At 40.4% G+C, this 25,871-nt stretch overlaps 1 protein-coding gene across 1 annotated transcript; it reads right to left on the minus strand.

Moving 5' to 3' along the window:
• Positions 1–1,460: 1,460 nt before the first annotated feature.
• LOC134479060 (igE-binding protein-like) lies at positions 1,461–22,747 on the minus strand (the record flags this gene model as incomplete). The annotated part of the gene is made up of 3 exons (XM_063261340.1): positions 22,692–22,747; positions 4,968–5,735; positions 1,461–1,752 (listed from the first exon to the last, which is right to left on the minus strand). Coding segments are annotated over exons 1-3 (1,116 nt in total), but the record flags the coding sequence as incomplete, so codon positions are not given.
• Positions 22,748–25,871: the final 3,124 nt, after the last annotated feature.

The following is a 25,871-nucleotide window of genomic DNA, read 5'->3' on the forward strand; positions in this document are numbered from 1 at the left end:
TGTCCAGCCGGCGACCTGTTGCTTGAGCATGGTCAACCAGATATCGGCTGACGCTCTTTGTTCAAGGGCTACAAGCGCCTGGGCGATCACTACTTTGTCCTTTCTTGTTTGAGATCTCAATTTGCAAAGCAACCAGAGGAGTAACACTAATCCACAGCAGAGGATCACTCCAAAAAGTCCCACTCCCACCCATTCCTTGAAATAAGAGACTGCTGAGGTGATCCAGGACGACAATCCCTCCGTCAAAGACAGGTCCAGTAGGGTAGAATTTACTTGAATGATGGTCGTTCTCAGCTCTCGAGGTGTCTGTTCAAACTCCGAGGTCCAATTCTGTAACAGATGCTGTGAAAGACTCTTAGACAGATTAGCAGCTCGGGTAAATTTGTCATATTATATGGAGGTGACACAAAGGCCTGGGAGTTTTTGCTCACAGCCAAACTGGGCCAGTTGCCATAGAATGTCTAATTGCTCTCGGACCAGATCTATACGTTGGTTGGCAAGCATAAGGCCTCCCTATATCTGAGTATTGGCCGAGGCCTGTCTGTCCCGAGCCACAGAGATGGTGGCCGATAAATCATTGATAGTTTGGGTTGTCTGTACTGAATTTGACAAGGCCAATGCCGAGGCAGTAACCGAGGCAGCGACTGCTGTCGTAGCAATAATGCCAGCAATAATTGCAGAAGTACCAAAATCTCTTTTTCCTCTAAATAAGGTCATGGTCCCCGGGGCATCAACAGGGATCGGGATAAAGCGAGGCATGCGGGTAACTACTGCGATATTTTATATGAGTAGCTGTCCAGACAGAGGCAGCAGGTTTGATGTTCCCCATCCAGGAAAATGACAACCGTCCCTTTTCGCCCTTTCCTCCAAGTAGCATTGCCATGGGCGTAAGATCAGTGCAGCTACCATTAACGCAATGTAAGGCCACCACCATAGAGAACTGTGGCGTTAGCCACAATGTCCTCCTCACCAGTTCTCCATGTGGCCTCCCTTAACCAAGCAGAAGATTGATTACATAACATAATGCAAGGGAGATCAAAAGATGTTTTGTTGAATATGCCAAAACAAAGGCTGCCCTTAAGGGGAATAGTCCTATTTTCTTTTAGTCGTTCAACCTGTGGATCCTTAGGTAAATAGGCCAACCCTAAATCCCTGTTAGTGGTACATCACCGGCATCGGGAGTGGAAAGGTTGACATTATTCCCCATCGTAGCTCGCCCTGCACCGTTGCTGGCATCCATGGAAGAAGAGTGAGGAGGTCCAGGAGTCCCAGTCCCTTCTTGATCACTTGCTGTGATGCTCCGAGTAAGTGGTCCTGGGATCCATATGGGATTTTCATTGTCCTGTGGAAAAACACAGACAGCTCCCCTGGATCTTATTAAAATGGCCTTTCCATTCATTTGTTAATACATCCTTCCATTTGACTAATTCTTTTGTCCTCTTGGGCTCTGAGCAATGTCGCTCAGCCGCTGTTTGTCCAGCTTCATCAAGATTTAAAAAATTTAAGGTAAAAAGGGCCAGAGCAGTGGCCACTTGGGATGTTGGGGGGAGTTCTATCATAATTCCCCTTCTTTGTTTTATTAAATATGATTTGAGCGTCCGATGAGCACGCTCTATGATTCCCTGTCCTTGAGGGTTGTAGGGCAGGCCCGTCAGGTGGGTAACCTGCATCTGAGCACAAAACTGACGGAATTTTTGAGATGTGTAGGCGGGACCATTGTCAGTTTTTACACATTTTGGCTTTCCCCAAGCACTCCATGCTTCAAGGCAGTGCTGAATGGCATGTGTTGTTTTTTCTCCTGTAAGTGGGGTGGCATGTAGAATGCCAGAACATGTGTCTATAGATACATGCACATACTGTAATTTTCCAAAAGTAGAATTATGAGTAACATCCATTTGCCAGATTTGCAATGGCTGTATTCCTCTCGGGTTGACCCCGATGTGAGGAACTGGGAGGAACTGGCAGCACTGTTGGCATTGGGTGACTATATCACGTGCCTCTTTTCTAGTTATAGAGAAGCGGCGGTGTAAAGTTTCTGAGGTGACATGGAAATTGCCATGAAAGGCTTTAGCGGCCTCTAAAGGAGAGGCCAGGGCCACAGCTATCATTTTTGTGGCTTTGTCAGCCAAATCATTCTCTGAACTCATTGGGCCAGGGAGTCCAGAATGGGCCCGTATATGAGTAATGTATACAGGGAATCTTCTATTTAATAGGATAATTTGGATTTTTCGGAAAATATCTGCCACCTTACTAGTGGTTTTAATTATACCGGCGGTTTCAAGAATACTAACAGCATTAACCACATAGGAGGAATCTGAAACAATATTTAGAGGAACCTGGAATTTTTCAATGACCTCCATGACCACTAGGCATTCTACCACTTGGGGTGAGGTTTCAAAATATTGTCGTGAGAATACTTGGGAGTTTACCACATATGCTCCCACCTGTTTTTGACCCATCCGTATACACCGTTATCCCCTCCTTTAATGGTCTGTGGGATGTGACGCAAGGGAAATCAATAGGTTGTGATCTTGCAAAACACAATAGGGGGTGTTTAGGATAATGATTATCTATCTTCCCTGTAAAGGATGTGAGCAGCACTGCCCAATCATCAGAGGTAGCGGCTAGAGTTTGGACCTGGTAGGGTGTATATGGGATAATCAAGGATTGGGGTGGAGTCCCAAAATGACAGATGGCAGCTTTTAGGCCCTTAATAGCCAGATGTGCTACTGCGGCTGGATACCAATCAATAATCTTCACAGGGGAAGCATGTGGATGGATCCATAACAGTGGACCTTGTTGCCATAAAACGGCAGTGGGTAAATCCTTGGTATCTAGTACACAGAGTGAAAAAGGTAGAGACCAATCAATGCGTTGCAATTGGGCCTGTTTTATGGCATCTTCTACTTTTAGTAAGGCCTTGGTTGCAGCAGGAGTTAGCACACGAGGGGAGGTGATGTGGCCGTCCCCTTCCAATATTTAGAACAAAGGTTTTAATTCCGCGGGAGGGATTTTCAAAAATGGTCTCAACCAGTTGATATCTCCCAAGAGCTTCTGAAAGTCATTAAGAGTATGGAGGTGGTCTCTACGGATTTCCAGTTTCTGGGGTATAATCTTATCAGGGAAAATAATGGATCCTAGAAAATGACCTGTGTCAGCAATTTGGACCTTTTCTGTAGCAATGTGTAAGTCCCATTGTTTAAGGGTTTTTTGTAATAAGGAATAGGCTTGTTTGAGTAATTCTAAGTCTTTATGACACATCAATATATCATCCGTGTAATGGATTAACAGTAAATTTGGATAGGTCTCCCTGGCTGGTTTGAGGGCTTCCTGAACATATAACTGACACATCTTAGGGCTGTTGGCCATGCCCTGAGGTAGGACCTTCCACTGGTATCTTTTATCAGGTTCAGTATGATTAATTGATGGGACAGTAAAAGCAAACCTGGGCCTATCTGGGTGGTAAAGCAGAATAGAGAAAAAACAATCCTTGATATCTATTATTACCAAATTCCAATCTTTTTGTAGGGCCAAGAGTATAGGAAGGCCCCGCTGAATGGGTCCAAGGGATTCCATCTGATCGTTAATGGCCCTCAAGTTAAGGAGTAGTCGCCATTTTCCTGATTTTTTCCTTATTACAAAAATTGGGGTGTTCCAAGGAGAGGTGGAGGGCTCCAAATGTCCCAATCTTAATTGTTCATCCACCAGTCCTGTAGCTGCCTGTAATTTCTCAGAGGTTAATGGCCATTGGGGAACCCACACCGTGTCCTCCGTCCTCCATGGTATGGGTCGTGCTGCCCCAATGGCGCCTAGGAAAAACCCAGGCCTTGTTTATGGGGGTTGGCGATCGGTTCAATGGGCGTGAGACAACCCTGTTCTAATCGCCCTAGGCCTTTCCCTTCCTTATAGCCCATCCTTGACATCATGTGGGCCACTTGTGGGGGGTATTCATTAGGTAAGGTCAGTCCCATGGTCTGCATAACATCCCTCCCCCAAAGATTAACAGGCAGGGGAAGTACATAAGGAATAAAGTGTCCCTGTCGGCCATCGGCAGTTGTCCAAGTTAGAGTGGCAGAGCTGATCATAGGGCATGACTGGTAGCCTAATCCTTGTAGTGAGTGAGAAGATTTTGTGGTAGGCCATGATTGAGGCCACCATTTTGAGGAAATTATACTTTTATCAGCCCCAGTATCCAGTATGCCTTCGAATTTCTTTCCATTAATTTCTAAGCTCAATTTTGGGCGGTTGTTAAGGTGAACCACCAAATATGCCGAATCATGACCAGTGGACCCCATGGGTCCCTTGGTATCCTGTATCGTGGCCTGGAAGCACAGAAGGAGTAATAACTGTGCTATTCTATCTCCTTTACTTATGGAAAAAACCCCATCGGGACTTGAACAAAGAATCTGAATATCAAGAGAGCGCTGAGCTTCAACAAGGCCTGGATGGACTATCAGTCCTTGTAGGGTGAGAGATCCTCTCCCAAGGACAAGGCCTATGGTTCCCGGGGGTAGAGGCCCCACAGTCTGAGCAGGAATTGGCTGAATGCCCATCTGGGGCATTAGAAAGAAGTCTGAGGCGGCACGCAGGTCCAATTTTGTGTCGCCTCTTGGGGGACCTCCTCTGCCGGGGTCGTGGCCCTGTGAAAGCGGTTCCCATATCTTTGAGGGCCCTGGGACCGGGGGCCAACCAGCCCGTTTTTTGACATCTCATTAGGTCGAGTCTCCAAAGGAGGGAGTAGTTTGCCTTTAATGTCTCTCACTGATCGGCACTGGTCAGCCCTATGGTAGCCTTTGCCACATCGGACACAGAGGGTTGCAGATCCCCTGTCTCTTTTTGTCATCCTGCAGTCTCTTTTTAGATGGCCTGTTTTCCCACATTGAAAGCATGATCTTTTATCCGTCCCTTTAACGGGGCGTCGCTGGAACTGGAGAATGGCAGCCTCCAGGCCTGAGTTAGTAAGGGGCCCTCCAAGTTCCCTGCAAACTCTAAGCCAATCCTGTAGCCCTTTATTTCTTCGGGGGGCTATGGCTGTTCGGCACTCCTGGGTGGCTTGCTCGAAAACGAGCTGTTCTATTAGTGGTGCTGCTTGTTCAGGATCGCCAAAGATTCGTCCTGCAGCCTCTGTCATTCTAGCTACAAAATCTGAGAAATTTTCCTGGGGTCCCTGAACGATTTTTGTAAGTTGATTATCAATCCCTCCTCTCCTGGACAGTGCCTTCCAGGCTCTAATAGCCGTGCTGGAGACCTGAGCATAGGCGCCCCAGTGGTAAGCAGACTGATCAGCTGCAAAGCGGCCCTGTCCTGTTAAGAGTTCAAAAGTCCATTCTTGTTGCTCAGGTATTAAGGCCGTAGCATTCGCTCTGGCCTGTGTTTGGGCTGCCTCATACCAGAGCGCTTTCCATTCCATGTATTGGCCCATGCTGGCAAGGGCTGCCTTAGCAATCATCTGCCAATCAGCTGTTGTCAATGCTGTCATGGCCACCCTGTCGAGTTGTGTTAGAGTAAAGTTGGCCGTGACTCCATACTTTCTAACTGATTCCGCTAATTCCTTAATCTGATTATATTCAACAGGGGCATGGACCCGTCCTCCCTCCGGAGTCTCAAAGATAGGAAATGTCATACTCAGCTTTCTTCTCACCCTCTCGGGGACTAGTGAGAAGGCGCGTGAGCGTGTCTCATATGGAGGAGGCGCCGTTGGTGGCAGCCACGCTAGAAGGCTTCTATTACTTCCCCTACATTCATCGGGGTAATATCTTTCCTCCTCATATTTAGCTGCTTCCTCATCTAGCTCAGCCTCCTCCTCTGAGTCTAAGGTTTTATTTTCAGAGCTTTCAGAACTGTCGAGGTTCAGCGCTTCTAGCTCTTTCACAGGGTATAGGCTGGCTCCCCCTCCTGGTTTATGTGTAGAGGAGGAAGTGCTGGAATCTGAAAATTTCAACGCTCCCTTGTCTGCGGACTTACCGGGAGGGCACTTTTTCTTTCTTAGGACGTCTTTTTTCTTGCGCGCGCCCAACCTCTCACTACGTTCGGTTTCTGACAGACTTTCCCGGACTACCTCGAGAGTGGCCTGTCCTTCTACTACTGCTGCCTTACACGTTTCATCCTTTAAACAATTCTTAACCAGCTTCCATATAGCTTTGATCCCTAGGCGCAGATCCTCTTCCGCCAATTTTCTGTCAAGGTCTTTTCCAAGTTTGTTCCATGAGGCAATCGTAAACGAGCCTGAACAGGCAAACCAAGGCGCCACCCTCTCCACCTCCTTCACAAAGTTTTTAAGTGTTCCTCCTCCAATTTTGATGTTCCTCTGCTTTAACACTGTTTCCAAGGCCGTGACCACAGACTGTGAGGATCCCATGATGGGCCAGGAACGCCGGCGGCTTATCTACGTCCGTCTGACAAGGCGTGAGGTGAAAGGGTAGAGACGGACACGCTGCTCTCTTATGTACGGGAGTCTTACACGCGCCTCACCGGACGGTGCCGCTTATCTACGTCGGCCTTATCGCGTCCTTGTTCCTCAACAGTCAAAATCGAAGGTAAAAGGGAGCTGCGCGAAGCTCACTTATATACGAGAGACTGAGACGCGCCTTCAGCTGCTGTGATCGTCCTTTTAACAGCGAAAACGGTGAAAACAGAACATAAAGAGTAGGGTGGCTCCCAGGACAAATACTATAGCCTCAACAAATCCTTCCCAAGGCGGTGACAACCCCAGACCAAAGTCCAAGAGAGGGCTGCCTCTCTGAACGTATCTACCTGCAGTTCTGAATCCTCCTTGTCGCCAAGGGTGCTGACGATGGCGAGGTCTTTCCCGGGTTTTCGGCACCAGATGTCCCTCGCTACGTCTCGCCAGCAGGAACGACGCAGCACACACAGGATCCTACTGCAGAAAAGCTTTAATGCGTCTTGAGAGGGAGAGCATAAGCTTACAATGCGGAGACGGAGAGTGAGGAATAACCGTCCCTTATATAGGAAACTATCCTCACCTAGGACGTGTCACTCTCTGACTGGTCACTGCCAATTATGCCAGATGACGTACCAAAACGTACGTGTCCCTTTGAGTAGGGAAGTTACCAGGCGCCTGCGTATTGCCCTTTTTACTAGGTGCGTTCTGCCGGATGCCGGTGCCATCTTCTAATGGAGTTTGTGAAGACAGCTCCTCACATATGTGAGGACAGCTCCTCGGACAGCTCCTCACAGTGTATGAAGGTGAGAAGCCAGCATTTGGGGCTCCGAACATCATCACACAAGAAGCAGTTTCTTTTGGTGGCTTTGACACTGTGAAGTACATGCAAAAAAGAGGATTGGGACACTGATGAGCTGCTCAGCTGTGTCTCATAACGACTAAGAATTTGTCACTAACACACAAGTTAAGACAGGACATTGTGACCTGAACCAAAAGTTCCAAGTTATCAAAGCATTTAACATCCCACAGAGATGTTCTCTGTAACTGGTTTCTTTGGTTAGTAGAAGACACCTCCTCCATAGAGTTGGGAATTTGAATAAGTGGACAGAGAACATATCTTGATGGTGTGCTGTACAGTCACTAAGAAGACAAATTCTGCTCAAAGACCAGGAGATAAATCAAGCAAGATACTCTTCATAGAGATATGACCTGATTTATAAGTAAGAAATTTCCTGGTGTACACTTGAGACTTTTGTGTCCTCATTTGGCAGGAGGGACAGAACTGTTTAATACTAGCCGACATAAGACTTCATAAATCATGTGAAAAGTAGGACTCTGATCTTGATTCTAATATGACAGCTCAGGTGCTTGTGTTTGGGTTTTAGAAGTTGCATCCTTTTCCTCTTCACCCTGCCTCAGCTGTGCAGATCCTGTAGCCCCTACAAAGTTTCCCAGTTATAGCCTAGGAAATTCAAATTTATACTTTGCCTTATCTTATTTTCTGTTCATTCCTTCCATCTGTGGTTGGGTACAGCTTTCCTCTCAGCTGCAAGGGAATTATTATCTTGATCCATCTCTTTTGACTTACAGTGAAGGTAGTGTTGTGTTTGACATTCAGTGGGAGGGAGAGCTGCAAAGCAAACAGACATATTACATTCACATACTACACACATATGCTAAAGGTCTGGGTTGCACTGAATTCCAAATGCTTACTTTCTTATCCATGTTTGCAAATGGAACAGAAAGCAGAAGAGCTTTTATGTATTCCAGGAGTCAAACACTGTAAGGCAGAGATGGTGGGACTGTTTTGTGCTATCTGCTTTCTGTTTTTCAAATTTTTTCCTTTCTTCTCTTTTTAGCTCCTGTTTTGCTCTTTTGCATCTATGTTTTTAGTTTTATTTACCTACTTAGTGAATAGAAAAATCAACATTCTATCTTTACTTTATGCAGTTTATTTTTGACTTTTATGTTATATTCAACATCCTTTTATCTGTATTGCTAAATGGCAACAAAGAAAACACATTCACTGCACAGCTGAAATTCAAACATAGGTAATTTGTTTCTAATGTGGTTGATATCAGTTTATCAATCTCTTATTTCAACCAGTTTTTCATTCGCTTTAAGAAATCTGTAGGATAATGCTTTGAACAGGGCTTATGTACTCTTAGATCTAACTTGACTACCCTTGTTTTTGAAAGTAAAGGCAGTTTGTTTTAGGAGCTCACTTGAATATTTGGGGAAATATTAATAAATATATGTTATGTACATGTCTGTGCCTATGTGTGTCTCATACATATACAACACAAGCAGAGAGCAAGAGCGAGAGCGAATATTAGCTAAAAGGAAAAAGTGAAGAAGTGATGTATTTGGGAAAAAATGTATTTTTATTCTAGAAGGAAATCATGTCTGGAGTTAGACTAGGACATGCAAACTATGGTATATGATGTTAAGCATACAAGTTCATGTTATCCAATTCCATGTTTTTTCCCAAGCCTATTAGAGAAGTGAGCCTTTATAAAAGTTTACTAAGTCTGTTGGGTTCTATATGTTTGTTTTTGTGAAAATAAAATTTACCACATTATAGAACTTTACATCTTTTCCTCACTATAATGAACTACAAGTCAACAGAAATTCATGTGAATTAATTTAAATTTATACTGAAATTTTACTTTATTGTAGGTTAAACATATAATGAAATTTCTTCCAATTTCTAACAAAATTGATCATTGAGCTAGGCATCTTGACACCGGGCTTCCTAATAGAAGTTCGGACATATTGCATAATTACAGAGGCTAGCCAAAACAGGACAAGGCCTAGAGGCAAGTTGTATAATTATTAACAACACGGTTTATAATCAGTTGGAAATATGCCTGCTAGACAGATTAAAGAAGGGTGTTACAATCATGATCTGAGGAAGGAAAGTTTACAGTGTTTACATTGATTCTCTGTTGACTATGAACAAGTGAGAGACTAATGCATGAATGTGGGGATGAGGTGAGAGGAGAGGCTATTAGTATGAAAACATGTTGCTCCTAAATTGGCCATGGGGTACCTGAGAGAGTCCGTTGTAAGCAGGATGTGATGACAGAAAGTAAACAACTGCAGAAATGAGAAACTGTCTAGTGCTTGGCTTGTTTCAGCCCATAACTGTGGGATGATGTCACAGGTGAGTCAGGAACAAGATAGAAGGAGGCCTGTCATTGGATGAGAAGGAAGGATGGACTGGAGATAAGTTTGAAGGAAGAGGAGGAGACTGGAATGAAAAGGAGGAAGAGACAGAAGGGAGAGAGAGAGAGAGAAGCTGTGGCAGGACAATATAGTGGGTGACATTAAGATTCCACGCTGTACCTTTACAGGTTGTTACAAATGTTTTTAAGGGATGGATGTGTATTGGGCTTTGAATGTTTATGTGGGCAATTATATCTTATCAATTGGGTCAAAGGTTATTTTGTTGTGTGTTCTTTCATGTGTAGATTTAAGTGTAATGTAGTTTGGGTAAGTTGGTCTGGACCACCAGGGAGTTGGAATGTGTGTTTCTGGCATGGAAACCTGTCTTGGGAACTAGATAGGTAGAGATTGCTGCCAGGCTCAGAGAGAGGCCTGTGGCAGTGTGATATGGGATGGAGCAAAGCAGGTGAGACGCTTTGTGACTGAGAATTAAGATACCTAGCAGGTATCTTGAGGCACTGTGGTACCGGACCTAGTGGGGATAAAAGACAACCTTACTTTTTTTTAAATTTTTTATATTTTTACAACAACACATAACTACTAACTAATTTCCTTTATTTCTCTTTACTCTGTTCTCTCTCTCTCTCTCTCTCTCTCTCTCTCTCTCTCTCTCTCTCTCTCCCCCTCCTTCCCTCCCTCCCTCTCTCCCTCTCTCTCTTTCTCTCTCGGTTAAATTTAAAATGTGTGAGAATTTTTCTTCTAGCGTGATCTCTCATAAAAAATTGAATTGTTTCTTTATTTCTCTTTATTGTTTTATGTGTATTCTGTTCTTTCAATATTCTCATTTGCCTTTTAAAATAAAAACTAAAACTGTATTTCTGTTGGGACACTGGGTCTTTGAAGCACAGTCATGAAAAGAGTGAATTACAAAGCATGTTAAAGGAGTGCTCTACAACATGAAATCACCAGAGACTGTGTGAAATGAAGGCATTGTCTCTGACCTGGGAACAATGATGAAAGGCTCTTCCAACCATCATCACAAAATTGATGCCAGGCAACACTTAGCAAGCCACAGAAACTCTGGATGTATTTAGATTTTATCTTAAAAGTCTAGGGTTTTATTGTTACAGAGATGAAAATAAACCTGAATATTGGTGTCTTTTATGTAAGGAAACAATGAATAGTGGCTTCATGAAATAATCATTCTTTCTACGCTGCTTGTAAATTAAAACATCTTCACTTTCTTTGCACATGTGAAAATATTCTGTTTTTTTTTCTCTTCCAGTCTCTGAATTGAGACATTTTATGAGAAACCATCAAGTCCTATTTCCTTACTAAATCCTGGAACTCTGAGTTTTTTATTATTTTGATTTATAATCTCTCTTGTTTGTATTTGTTTTCCTTAATGAAAAGAAGCTATGTTTTTGAACTGGTTATGTTCCATTAATTTTTTGAGATTCCTGGTTTGTACAGACTGAGTATTTCATATTTATTTATTATATATAATCACACACATAGCCGTATCATTCTTTGCCATGTAATTTTCCTATGTTTTTGTCAGGTTTGTTTAACTACTTATATCTTTTGTGACTAACTTCCTACTAGTCTTGGAGTTCCACATCAGGCTTTCTTTAGTAATTGTTAACAAAAGCTAACTGGAAGGATTATTCTTCCATAAATTATGGAATTATGGCTTATTTGGACAACTGTAGAATAAGAGGGAGGTAACAGGTAAGAGGGTCTTAACATATGAGCACAAATCAGGTCAAAGACACTGACATCCTGTCTTGTTAATGGGAACTTGCTACATACGATGAGAGAAGAATGAAGACCAAGGGGATGTGAGGATACATTTGCCCAGTGTACCTGTCTGTTTGAAAGCAACAACAGACAGGCTGAAAAGTTCTACAGCACTGTTAACATCTCAGGGAACTGCTAGGACAATATTAGAACTGTGACAGAGGGATACACTCTAGCAAGCTCATTAGCCTTTTCAGTGGAGCTTGACAGGCTGTCTCTTAGGACTCAGGGTGAAAATAACAGAGTAAATCATAAGGTCTGACCTCAGCCTCACATCATGTTTATTATGAAGACCAATGAGTACATTTTATTTAAAAGAAACGTTTATGTTGTGTCTTTAAGAAAGTTTGAAGATGCAATGTTATTACAGAAAAAGAGAAAGAAGGAAAGGAAGACAGACAGACCAACAGACAAGCAAAAAGAAAGAAAGAAAGAAAGAAAGAGAGAGAGAGAAACAATGAACTAGAATGCAGCTCAGTTCATTCTGATGATGCACAAGGTCCTGATTAATTTCTTAGCAATCCCTCACATGCAAACATCAAAAGAAGATAAATAATTAAAATGTTAATGATAGGACATGAGGAAATTAATGATATGAGACACATGTTTAAAATTCCTATGTTAGTATATTTAATATATTCACTTATAGGCTGACATATTTTATTAGAAGAGATGAAAAATCAAAGGAAACATTAAATAAAAATTTAAAACTAAATATGAACCTAAATACAATTAAATATTTTTGTATTAATTCAATACTAGATGTTTAGATCCAAGTATAAAGAAAAATTAATGAACTTCAAGGTAAGTTAGAATAAATATTCAGACTGGAGGAAAGAAAAAACAAACATTGATATGCAAGTTATGATTATATTATAATGTCTCTGATTGGAGCTTTGGGTGGAGATTATGGGACAGTGATCTTGAAAGAGATAATGGGGAAAATTTTATACTCATTTGTGTTTCTATTCAGTTTACTTTGTTATTCTGTTTCTTCTTCCAGGTGCTAAATACTCCATATGTATATCAAATGGTTTGTAAGGGTTTGTACCATAAGCCACATTCCCTTGTTACCTCAGCACAGAATGCTATAACAAAGTGCTAGAGCACTTACACAACAAATATTTATTTCTCATATTTTTGGAGGTTGAGAAGTCCCAGCTAAAGTAATAGCAAATTTGCTGAAGATCCTCTTTCTAGTTTGCAGAAGAAGGAAGCTTGCTGGATCTGACATGATAGAGAGAGAAGGATAATTTATCTAGTCTTGCTTCTTACATAAACACTAATTCTACTGTGAGGGTATGTTTTCATGACCCATTGTCTTTCAAGATCCTGCTTCCAAATATTAGCACATTGGCAATTAAAATTTCAACATAAAATCTTTGAGGAACACAAGTATTTAGTTCATAGCAAATTTATGTTGCAATTTATGCTGATCCATCAATGGATTTATGACCTATTCAATATAACCCATATATTCAGCCAAGTATTAATCTTGGTGCTTGGGAAGAAAACATATTTGACCCTGAAGTTTTTGAGAGACTGGTTATGACATGCTTGTTAAACAGTGTTTTCTACAATTGCTTACTAAGTGCTGTTAGTGCAGGGAAGACAGTGCAGTGAAATCTGAACATTCTCAGACATTGCGCCCACCATATGGCAGCAACCATTTCTTCTCAAGTTTATCACTTAGTCTTGATAAAATGACATCAACAACTTTTGATTTGGGCTCGGGAATTCTGGCAGGAGGAACTTCATAGTTGTCAGGCTTATGACAAAACATAGGACTAAGGGGATGTTGGAGAAGGCTTAGTGGTAAAGTGCTCACCATGCAATCATTAGAACCTGACACTGAATCTCAAGCACCATACACAAAAAGCCAGGCACAGTGCTACACATCCCTAAACCCTGTAGAGGTAAGGGGATGGAGGATGGAGATAAGTAGATCCTAGGGAGTAATTTGCTAGCTAGTCTATCAGGACAGCCAGTCTATCAAATTTTGAGGGCAAATCAATACAGGAAGACACAAAGTGTCCACTTCTCTTTTTCCTACATTCATACATGGGCAAGCACAAATGGAATGAACTCCTCCACACAAACACAATTGGGTTTAGCTGAATCATAAATGTGTTTCTTAGCATTTCTAAAGGGTAGAAACTCTAGACCAGCAAATCTAGAATTATGGAAACAAGCAGTCATGAGTATGTGTCTTAAACATATGAGCATGTGTCTTAAACATATGAGCATAAGTCATAAGTGACACGTGAACGAGACATTCCTTCTGTGCTTGAAACCACAACTTTTCTAATCTATATTTCAGAGTTAGGGCACAAAGTAGTGCTGATCTCATGCAGAAGTGAAAATCCAAAGAGACTGAGGAGCTTTCTACAATTGGTACAGTCATGGAGCCCTACAACTGATAGAATTTGTTTTCAGACCACACCAGTCAATAGGGATTACACAGGTGACCATAGCCACAAGAAAATTAATTTTTGGTGTGTTTTCTGATACAGGAAAAACTCACCAGGGGTAAGAGACATTAGATTTTATAGTATCAAAAATTAGAAATGGCTTGACACCAAAGAAGCCTCCCATAAATATTTGATTACTAAGTGACTGATTTAGTCAAATAACTCAGCTAAGTTAACTGCCATGGAAAACCATTCTTATTAATCTTCCTGTGTGTTAATTGATCATGAAAGTGTTGTTTGAATGCAATCAGTTGAAAAGGATCTCAGGTTTAGTTACACAGGACTTGATTATTTAGCTTAAAACCCAAAGAACAACCCCCTACCCTTCAAAAACATATTCAGATTGGAAATCAGAAAGTCTGGCTCAATTCACCTACTCCACATTATTCATAAGTCACAAATCACTTTGTATTTTATATAAATTGATAATTTGCAATAAAAACAAGTTTTGAGGCAGAGAAAAAGATAATTTTTAGTAGCAATAAAATGTTTTGAAAGGGCACTGAAAACATGACTCAGTAGTTTAGATCATGTGCTTTGTTTTACAGAGGATCTGAGTTCAGTTGCTGGCACTCATATGTAGGCTCACAACCTTCTGTAACACCAGTTTAGGGGATCTGACACCTTCTTCTGATCTGATATGTACCAGGCATCCATTTGATGCACATACATACATGCTAACAGAACAACAAGACACATTTCAAATAAACATCCTTAAAATTAAAAACATATAACTATACTTTAAGAAAAATCCAATCTGCAATACTTTAATTTTCGTCACCAGTCCAATTGTTATTTACTATTGATTTTATATGGTATTTAATTGTTACCCAGTGGATAGAGCTTTCCATGTTTAAGCTAGTTCATCTAGAGCTGAATTTATTATAGAACTCTGAAATGGGGACAGAAACTTTTTACTTGAATTTGAGTTAAGTGGCTACACATGTCAAAATAACTATATTCAATGAGGAGAATACTTTCTGTTTATATTCATTTCATTAGGTCTGAAATCACTTAAGATTTTTCACTATAATGTGAAAACTGACAGTCTCCAAGGGGTATTATGAAGAATGTTTTTAACATGTTCATAGAATCATGGACATTTGTCTTTTGTCAAAGGATGAAGATGCTTTGTGTAGTTAAAATAATAACACAAAAATCAAATTGACAAATGAGGATTTATGACAGTAAGGAAATTGTTGGGAAAATCACAAGGGTATAAAGTACACACATTTTTTCAATTTGCTTTATTTTTAGAGATGTTTATTTTCCCTAATGAATAATACTAATGAATAATGAATAATAATAATGAAATAAACCAATGCTAAAACTCTCACCACAATTACAAATGTAACAAAAATTGAAACAGTGAGATAAAGGCTTTCTTAGGGTGCTACAACAGACAGGCATTTCTCAGCCTGTGTTAGCACAGTGATACCAGATTTTTGAAAACAATATTCTAAGATACCAAGAAAGAAGAGAAATATTTTTATCTTATTTCAGGAATTGGGAATGTCAAAAACTAAAAAGAAACAAAGAAACATAAAGGGATAATAAGACTTTAGACTTCTAGCTTGGACGAAATTTTGGTTTCATTCATATTCATATCTCTGCTTTTTATACTTGAGAATAAACTGATTGACATTTACTTTATTCTTTTGGATGTAACTTGTTACCTTGTGTTTATCCATGTGAAAGATGTGGGTGTTTCTGGTTCATTGTATGGCACTTCTTCTGCTAGCACATACTGTGGATAGACTTAACCTGAGGCATATCTTGGGTTGTTGTGATATTCTTCTGTACAGAAGGAGGAAGGCATCAATGCAGAACTTTTGACTGTATCCCAGTGAAAAAGAAAAGAGATGCTTCTGAAACAGCACAGGAAGCTCACATTGTGCTCTTACAGTGAATTCCTGTTTTTGGTCTGTGGACAAAGAGACATTTACAAGATGCTCCATTCCAAGACAGCATTTCCTCTGATGACCATTAAGCAAAGAGATTTTTTCTAATTATACACTTTAAGCAGATTGCAGAGTCTAAGAGGATGACCAATGTGATGAAAGAAATATTTCTACTTATCACGAAGGTTTGCACCTTACTCTATGGGATTAGGAAAGAGAAATGTAGTGTTTTAATATTTTTTCCTGTTTTCACCAAGGACCAATGGAGTAAATTCTTATCAATTAATACAAAGTCAAATTTTATATTTCCCAATTAATTAAAAGGTTACTTAAAGTCAATTTTCATCACATAATGTAAGTGCTTTAGAAACATGAGCAACATCAATACTGGCATGTGATTTTAAAGAACTGATGGCTAGCAGTTTCTTTCCACGGCTATGTAGGCAGCCTTCTTGGACCAGGTTACAGAAGAAAATCTGCAGATACAATCTAGCGTTATTCAAAATCTATAAAGCCATTAAACAGAGGCAAAAAGGAAGCCAATGAGCAGCAGGTACATTCTGTTTGTCTCTGAGACTAAATAGGTATGGTAAGGTGTTAAGAGTTAGCATGCTCTGTCTACATCTCTGTTCAATTTCTGTTTCCATGATCTGTTCATTGATGAGAGTGGGGTGTTGAAATCTCCCACTATTATTGTGTGAGGTGCAATGTGTGTTTTGAGCTTTAGTAAGGTTTCTTTTACATATGTAGGTGCCCTTGTATTTGGGGCATAGATATTTAGGATTGAGAGTTCATGTTGGTGGATTTTTCCTTTGATGAATATGAAGTGTCCTTCCTTATCTTTTTTGATGACTTTTAATTGAAAATTGATTTTATTTGATATTAGAATGGCTACTCCAGCTTGCTTCTTCTGACCATTTGCTTGGAAAATTGTTTTCCAGCCTTTCACTCTGAGGTAATGTCTGTCTTTGTCTCTGAGGTGTGTTTCCTGTAGGCAGCAGAATGCAGGGTCCTCGTTGCGTATCCAGTTTGTTAATCTATGTCTTTTTATTGGGGAGTTGAGGCCATTGATGTTGAGAGATATTAAGGAATAGTTATTATTGCTTCCCGTTATATTCATATTTGGATGTGAGGTTATGTTTGTGTGCTTTCATTCTCTTTGTTTTGTTGCCAAGATGATTAGTTTCTTGCTTCTTCTAGGTTATAGCTTGCCTCCTTATGTTGGGCTTTACCATTTATTATCCTTTGTAGTGCTGGATTTGTAGAAAGATATTGTGTAAATTTGGTTTTGTCATGGAATATCTTGGTTTCTCCATCTATGTTAATTGAGAGTTTTGCAGGATACAGTAACCTGGGCTGGCATTTGTGTTCTCTTAGGGTCTGTATGACATCAGTCCAGGATCTTCTGGCCTTCATAGTTTCTGGCGAGAAGTCTGGTGTGATTCTGATAGGTCTGCCTTTATATGTTACTTGACCTTTTTCCCTTACTGCTTTTAATATTCTTTCTTTATTTTGTGCGTTTGGTGTTTTGACTATTATGTGACAGGAGGTGTTTCTTTTCTGGTCCAATCTATTTGGAGTTCTGTAGGCTTCTTGTATGCCTATGGGTATCTCTTTTTTTAGATTAGGGAAGTTTTCTTCTATGATTTTGTTGAAGATATTTACTGGTCCCTAAGAGAAGTCATGAGCCAAATGGACTTAACGGATATTTATAGAACATTCTATCCTAAAGCAAAAGGATATACCTTCTTCTCAGCTCCTCATGGTACTTTCTCCAAAATTGACCATATAATTGGTCAAAAAACGGGCCTCAACAGGTACAGAAAGATAGAAATAATCCCATGCGTGCTATCGGACCACCACGGCCTAAAACTGGTCTTCAATAACAATCAAGGAAGAATGCCCACATATACTTGGAAATTGAACAATGCTCTACTCAATGATAACCTGGTCAAGGAAGAAATAAAGAAAGAAATTAAAAACTTCTTAGAATTTAATGAAAATGAAGGTACAACATACCCAAACTTATGGGACACAATGAAAGCTGTGCTAAGAGGAAAACTCATAGCGCTGAGTGCCTGCAGAAAGAAACAGGAAAGAGCATATGTCAGCAGCTTGACAGCACACCTAAAAGTTCTAGAACAAAAAGAAGCACATACACCCAGGAAGAGTAGAAGGCAGGAAATAATCAAACTCAGAGCGGAAATCAACCAAGTAGAAACAAAAAGACCATAGAAAGAATCAACAGAACCAAAAGTTGGTTCTTTGAGAAAATCAACAAGATAGATAAACCCTTAGCCAGACTAACGAGAGGACACAGAGAGTGCGTCCAAATTAACAAAATCAGAAATGAAAAGGGAGACATAACAACAGATTCAGAGGAAATTCAAAAAATCATCAGATCTTACTATAAAAACCTATATTCAACAGAACTTGAAAATCTTCAGGAAATGGATAATTTCCTAGACAGATACCAGGTACCGAAGTTAAATCAGGAACAGATAAACCAGTTAAACAACCCCATAACTCCTAAGGAAATAGAAGCAGTCATTAAAGGTCTCCCAACCAAAAAGAGCTCAGGTCCAGACGGGTTTAGTGCAGAATTCTACCAAACCTTCATAGAAGACCTCATACCAATATTATCCAAACTATTCCAAAAATTGAAACAGATGGATCACTACCGAATACCTTCTACGAAGCCACAATTACTCTTATACCTAAACCACACAAAGACACAACAAAGAAAGAGAACTTCAGACCAATTTCCCTTATGAATATCGATGCAAAAATACTCAACAAAATTCTGGCAAACCGAATCCAAGAGCACATCAAAACAATCATCCACCATGACCAAGTAGGCTTCATCCCAGGCATGCAGGGATGGTTTAATATACGGAAAACCATCAACGTGATCCATTATATAAACAAACTGAAAGAACAAAACGACATGATCTTTTCATTAGACGCTTAGAAAGCATTTGACAAAATTCAACACCCCTTCATGATAAAAGTCCTGGAAAGAATAGGAATTCAAGGCCCATACCTGAACATAGTAAAAGCCATATACAGCAAACCAGTTGCTAACATTACACTAAATGGAGAGAAACTCGAAGCAATCCCACTAAAATCAGGGACTAGACAAGGCTGCCCACTCTCTCCCTACTTATTCAATATAGTTCTTGAAGTTCTAGCCAGAGCAATCAGACAACAAAAGGAGGTCAAGGGGATACAGATCGGAAAAGAAGAAGTCAAAATATCACTGTTTTCAGATGATATGATAGTGTATTTAAGTGATCCCAAAAGTTCCACCAGAGAACTACTAAAGCTGATAAACAACTTCAGCAAAGTGGCTGGGTATAAAATTAACTCAAATAAATCAGTAGCCTTCCTCTACACAAAAGAGAAACAAGCCAAGAAAGAAATTAGGGAAACGACACCCTTCATAATAGACCCAAATAATATAAAGTACCTCGGTGTGACTTTAACCAAGCAAGTAAAAGATCTGTACAATAAGAACTTCAAGACGCTGAGGAAAGAAATTGAAGAAGACCTCAGAAGATGGAAAGATCTCCCATGCTCATGGATTGGCAGGATTAATATAGTAAAAATGGCCATTTTACCAAAAGCGATCTACAGATTCAATGCAATCCCCATCAAAATACCAATCCAATTCTTCAAAGAGTTAGACAGAACAATTTGCAAATTCATCTGGAATAACAAAAAACCCAGGATAGCTAAAGCTATCCTCAACAATAAGAGGACTTCAGGGGGAATCACTATCCCTGAACTCAAGCAGTATTACAGAGCAATAGTGATAAAAACTGCATGGTATTGGTACAGACACAGACAGATAGACCAATGGAATAGAATTGAAGACCCAGAAATGAACCCACACACCTATGGTCACTTGATTTTTGACAAAGGAGCCAAAACCATCCAATGGAAAAAAGATAGCATTATCAGCAAATGGTGCTGGTTCAACTGGAGGTCAACATGTAGAAGAATGCAGATCGATCCATGCTTATCACCCTGTACAAAGCTTAAGTCCAAGTGGATCAAGGACCTCCACATCAAAGCAGACACACTCAAACTAATAGAAGAAAAACTAGGGAAGCATCTGGAACACATGGGCACTGGAAAAAATTTCCTAAACAAAACACCAATGGCTTACGCTCTAAGATCAAGAATCGACAAATGGGATCTCATAAAACAGCAAAGCTTCTGTAAGGCAAAGGACACTGTGGTTAGGACAAAACGGCAACCAACAGATTGGGAAAAGATCTTTACCAATCCTACAAAAGATAGAGGCCTTATATCCAAAATATACAAAGAACTCAAGAAGTTAGACCGCAGGGAAACAAATAACCCTATTAAAAAATGGGGTTCAGAGCTAAACAAAGAATTCACAGCTGAGGAATGCCGAATGGCTGAGAAACACCTAAAGAAATGTTCAACATCTTTAGTCATAAGGGAAATGCAAATCAAAACAACCCTGAGATTTCACCTCACACCAGTGAGAATGGCCAAGATCAAAAACTCAGGGGACAACAGATGCTGGCGAGGATGTGGAGGAAGAGGAACACTCCTCCATTGTTGGTGGGATTGCAAACTGGTACAACCATTCTGGAAATCAGTCTGGAGAATCCTCAGAAAATTGGACATTGAACTGCCTGAGGATCCAGCTATACCTCTCTTGGGCATATACCCAAAAGATGCCCCAACATATAAAAAAGACACGTGCTCCACTATGTTCATTGCAGCCTTATTTATAATAGCCAGAAGCTGGAAAGAACCCAGATGCCCTTCAACAGAGGAATGGATACAGAAAATGTGTACATCTACACAATGGAATATTACTCAGCTATCAAAAACAACGACTTTATGAAATTCGTAGGCAAATGGTTGGAACTGGAAAACATCATCCTGAGTGAGCTAACCCAATCACAGAAAGACATACATGGTATGCACTCATTGATAAGTGGCTATTAGCCCAAATGCTTGAATTACCCTAGATGCCTAGAGCAAATGAAACTCAAGACGGATGATCAAAATGTGAATGCTTCACTCCTTCTTTAAAAGGGGAACAAGAATACCCTTGGCAGGGAAGAGAGAGGCAAAGATTAAAACAGAGACTGAAGGAACACCCATTCAGAGTCTGCCCCACATGTGGCCCATACATATATAGCCACCCAATTAGACAAGATGGATGAAGCAAAGAAGTGCAGACTGACAGGAGCCGGATGTAGATCGCTCCTGAGAGACACAGCCAGAATACAGCAAATACAGAGGTGAATGCCAGCAGCAAACCACTGAACTGAGAATAGGACCCCCGTTGAAGGAATCAGAGAAAGAACTGGAAGAGCTTGAAGGGGCTCGAGACTCCATATGTACAACAATGCCAAGCAACCAGAGCTTCCAGGGACTAAGCCCCTACCCAAAGACTATACATGGACTGACCGTGGACTCTGACCTCATAGGTAGCAATGCATATCCTAGTAAGAGCACCAGTGGAAGGGGAAGCCCTGGGTCCTCCTAAGACTGAACCCCCAGTGAACTTGACTGGTGGGGGTAGTGCGGCAATGGGGGGAGGGTTGGGAGGGGAACACCCATAAGTAAGGGGAGGGGGGAGGGGGATGTTTGCCCGGATACCGGGAAAGGGAATAACACTTGTTGAAATGTATATAAGAAATACTCAAGTTAATAAAAAAAAAAAGAAAAAAAGAGTTAGCATGCTCATGTGAGGTCAGTCCTGAAGCAGGTGATGTAGTAACAAGAAGTAGAGACTCTTGGTCATCTAAGGCAAAATGGTGTAGTGTATATCTCTTCTTTGTCTGCACCTGCTGAGTTGTGCTGTTAAACATGTTGACCAGTACCTGGATAATTAATCATTGCTGAGACCATGCATAGTGCAGAGTTCCACAATGGTGTCAATACAGTACATGAAGCATGGATCTTCTGACCTGCTCTGTTCTCTCTGAGTGCTTGTATTTCTAATATCTATGTGTCATGCTCATCTGGTTGCATCCTAGTACCTAATTAATTGATAATAGGGAATTTGAGGTCAACAGAATACCAAGTTGTTTTTAAGAAGTAGAAGCTAAGGGGAGCGTAACAAAAATGAATCAGAACATGGTTGGTCTGGGAACAACTGCTTATGGATATGTAACTGTGGCAAAACAAGCAGACCCTGAAAGGTGGGTGGAGTGAATAGCAAGGGAAACTCCCATCTTTTCTCAGCACATCATTGTACCTTACCCCTTAAACCAGTGGTTCTCAACCTTCCTAATGCTATAAGCTTTCAATACCATTCCTCAGTCATAAAATTATTTCATTGCTACTTCGAAAACTGTAATTTTGCTACTACTGCTATGAGTCAGAATGTAAATATCTCATATGCAGGATATCTGATATGTGATTCCTGTGAAAGATCTTTCAATCAATCCCAAAGGAGTTATGACCTACAGGTTGTGAACTACTGCCTTAAAGCCTCTTGTGCCAAAAGTAAGCAAGTTCCAATCAGAGCTGAAAAGGGCTTCCTACCATTTGGTTTTTCAGCATGTAATCTTGGTGAGAGCACAGGACTTTTATTAAGAGTATGCACATTAAGAACATGACCAAGAATGTGGGGAATAGCAAAAAATCAAATCATCACAAGAGTTTGATCCTGAGGACTTGGTTCTTTCGGTCCTTCTGTCTGTCCATTTCTGTTGGACGGACAGCGAGTGTTTCTGGTTTCCACAATGGTACCCTCATGGCATGTGGCTTTGCTCGCTTCCTGACATTGCTGTTCAGTTTCTTCTGTACCAAATACATTGTGGCTAAGCATATGAACTAAGGAGGTTATATAAGGATTTTTCTTTTGCTAGGTATTAGCTTCAAACAAATTATATAAACTTTCTTTGCTAATGTTCTCTTTCATGTAAAATTGTGGTCAATAGAAATGCTTACCCTGTAGGCTGTACATAATTAGAGAGCACAAATGAGTCCTGTTCACTTGCAGACATGATTGAAGCCTTAGTCAGTATCATTGCTGATTGCCTGAAACTTCTGGATGTTTGTTATTCCATGTTTGTCTTAAACTGTAACATTTTCTACCACAACTTTATCAACCACCATTTATTGATGAATGCATCCATCCATCCATCCATCCATCCATCCATCCATCCATCCATTCATTCATTGAACAAAATCCTTAAAAATACATGCAGCACGTCAAATGACTCAGACATAGTTTCTGTTAAGGACTAGAAAGTAAGTTGTGTGTGTGTGTGTGTGTGTTTGTGTGTGTGTGTGTGTGTGAGAGAGAGAGAGAGAGAGAGAGAGAGAGAGAGAGAGAGAGAGAGGGAGAGAGAGAGAACAAGCTTAAGTACATAGTGACTTGAGAAGAAAGTTTTTTCCAGGACTAAGAAAGGGCATGTAGATGACAGACTAAGGCACAGTGGAAGAGCTTCTAGCAGTTACACTTAGCACACACTAAATATAAAGAGAGATTAGGATGGTGTTAGAAGATGAAGTTGGGTAGCTAAAAAAGGGTGAGATTATAAAGAATTTCCCTCTATCTATTATTGAAAATAGTTTTTTCATATAATACGTTCTGATACAGTGTCATCTTTTTCACCTCTTTCAAGATCCCTCCATGCATCACCCCCCCATCCAAACCTGCACCCTTTCAGTCTCTTGTTAGAAAACAAACAGGAATCTACACATTAACAATAAAATAAGGTAAAACAAAACCAAACAAACCAGAATAGGACAAAAACTAACAAAGCACAATAAAAATACAGATATGGAGACACACACATTCACACACACAGGAATTTCATAAAAACAAAGCCACAATATATATGCAAATGATACACAATGCTATAAAAGAAAAAGAAAAAGAAAACAAAGGGAAAAGAATATCCTGCCACAGCTTCATGAGACAAAGACTTGCAAAGATGTCTTTGAGTTCATTTTGTGTTGTCCATCTACTGTTGTGCATGGGGTCTGGTCTTAAGAGTGGTTTGTATTGTCAGTAAGACTGTATTGAAGAAAACTAATTTTTCATTTGCAAATCGTTAGAGATAGATTCTGAGTTAGAGTTGGGTGTAGATGTAATTTTATTTTTCCTGATGTAATTGTTATCTCTGAGGCTTTCTGCTGAATACGCTCGCCCTTTCTAGTTCCTTCTGAACTCTGGCTGGCTGGTTCGACTCAGCTGTTCTAACTCAGTCTCCTCTCCAAGCTGACTGATTCAGTCTGGCTTCTTTTGGCTTTTTACTGAATTGGTCTTCTTGGCCTCAAACTAACTCTGACAATTCGTTCTTATCTTTAGGCTCCTTCTCATTCTCTGTCTAATTCTGTCTTCACCTGAAACCTGTCTTTGTAAATCTGTCCGAGTAAAACTTGCCTTCTTCATCTGAACTCAACTGAACTCAACTCTACTGCACTGACTGAACAGATCTCAACTGCACTCCACTCCAAACTGCACTAAACTTAACAAATTCTACTGCACTGAACTCACCTGATTCCTCACTCACTCCATTAATGGACAACCTCTCCCTGAGCAGCTCTTAAATCACTTCTCTTTTTCTGTCTGTTGTTCTGTGACTCATTCTGTGAACTCTTTGTCTGATTCATCACTTTGCCTGTCCCTCATTCAGATGTCATGTTCAAACACGGCTGCTTCCGAAAGGTTTGTGCTAGGGGAGTGTCTGTATTCCAGCCAGAGTAGCATTGTTGCTGGATTAAAATTTCTCTACTTTTAGGGGGCTGGTGTTCACTTTCTCTTTAAGCATTGGGTCCCCACAGGCACAGCTCTGTGCAGGCCCTGTGCACGTTACGGCAGTTTCTATGAGCACATATGTATATTGGTCTTGCTGTGTTTAGAGGGCCTTGTTTTCCTTGGTTCTTTCGTTCCCCTCTGGTCTTACATTCTTCCTGTTTTCTCTTACACATTCTTTTCTTAGTCTCAACAGGAGGGGATTGATAGAGACATCTTATTTAAGAGGTTTTATGGTCTCCCACTCTCTATACACTGTCTGGCTATGGGTCTCTGTATTTGTTCCTATCTACTGCAGGAGGAAGCTTCTTTGGCAGTGACTAAAATACCAATCTCTGAGTAGAGTGTTTTTAGGAATCATTTTATTGCTTTGTTCCTTTAGCAGAACTTGGCAATATTTGATCTTTCCCAAGAGCACTGGCATATCTAGTCTTAGATATTTGGTCACTTAGGCAGTGTTTGGGTTTCATCTCATGCAGTGGGCCTTAAATCCTATCAGGTATTGTTTGATTTCTCTCACAAGATTTGTGCCGCTATTGCAGTAGTGCATCTTGCAAGTAGGTCATCATTGTAGATCGAAGGGTTTGAACCTGGGATAGCATTTACCTATTTCCTTTTGTGGGATTCACAGGATCTTGTAGTACCATGAACTAGAGTCAGTAGGGCTGTAGGTAAGCACCAACTTGATTTCTCCATGTTCAATGAGATCTTGTCTGTAGCAAAAGAGGCTTACTGCCACTTTCTGGATAGCAGCCTATAGTCTTACCAACAGCCTGGATTGTTTGGGCTGTTCTCTCAGGGACAATTTAGCCAACATTTTATTATATGTAATCTATTTCCAGTACTAGAAGCTTCATTTGTTGAGGAGAGATGTCCAGTTGGGATGTTCAACTTCTCCCAAACTTGGCAATTTTAATTATATCACCTTCATACACATATATTTTAGGAAGCTTCTACTGTGTTAGGATACTATACAATCCTCAAACAGCCATTAGCTTTAGCCGTTCCTCACCATGTTCCCTTCCTTACCTACCTGTTCATTCCTTCTCCACATTTAATCCTCCCATCCCTGGGTACTCACCAACCCATACTTATCTATTCTATTTCATTTTCCTAGTGAGATCTACTCCTCTCACCTTATAATTCCTTTACTCTTTATCTAACCACTGGTTATAAGGATTGTAGCTAACTTATGAAAAACTTAACAGCTAAAATCCACATATAAGTAATAATGTACTACATTTATCTTTTTGGGTCTGGGTTACCTTGCTCAGGATAATTTTTTTAAGTTCCATCTATTTATTGGTGAATTTCATGATTTTATTTTTTAAACAGCTAAATACTATCATCGACAACTTTTTTTG

The sequence above is a fragment of the Rattus norvegicus genome, chromosome 5 (assembly GCF_036323735.1).
Source record: "Rattus norvegicus strain BN/NHsdMcwi chromosome 5, GRCr8, whole genome shotgun sequence".
Classification (NCBI taxonomy): Eukaryota; Metazoa; Chordata; class Mammalia; order Rodentia; family Muridae; genus Rattus; species Rattus norvegicus.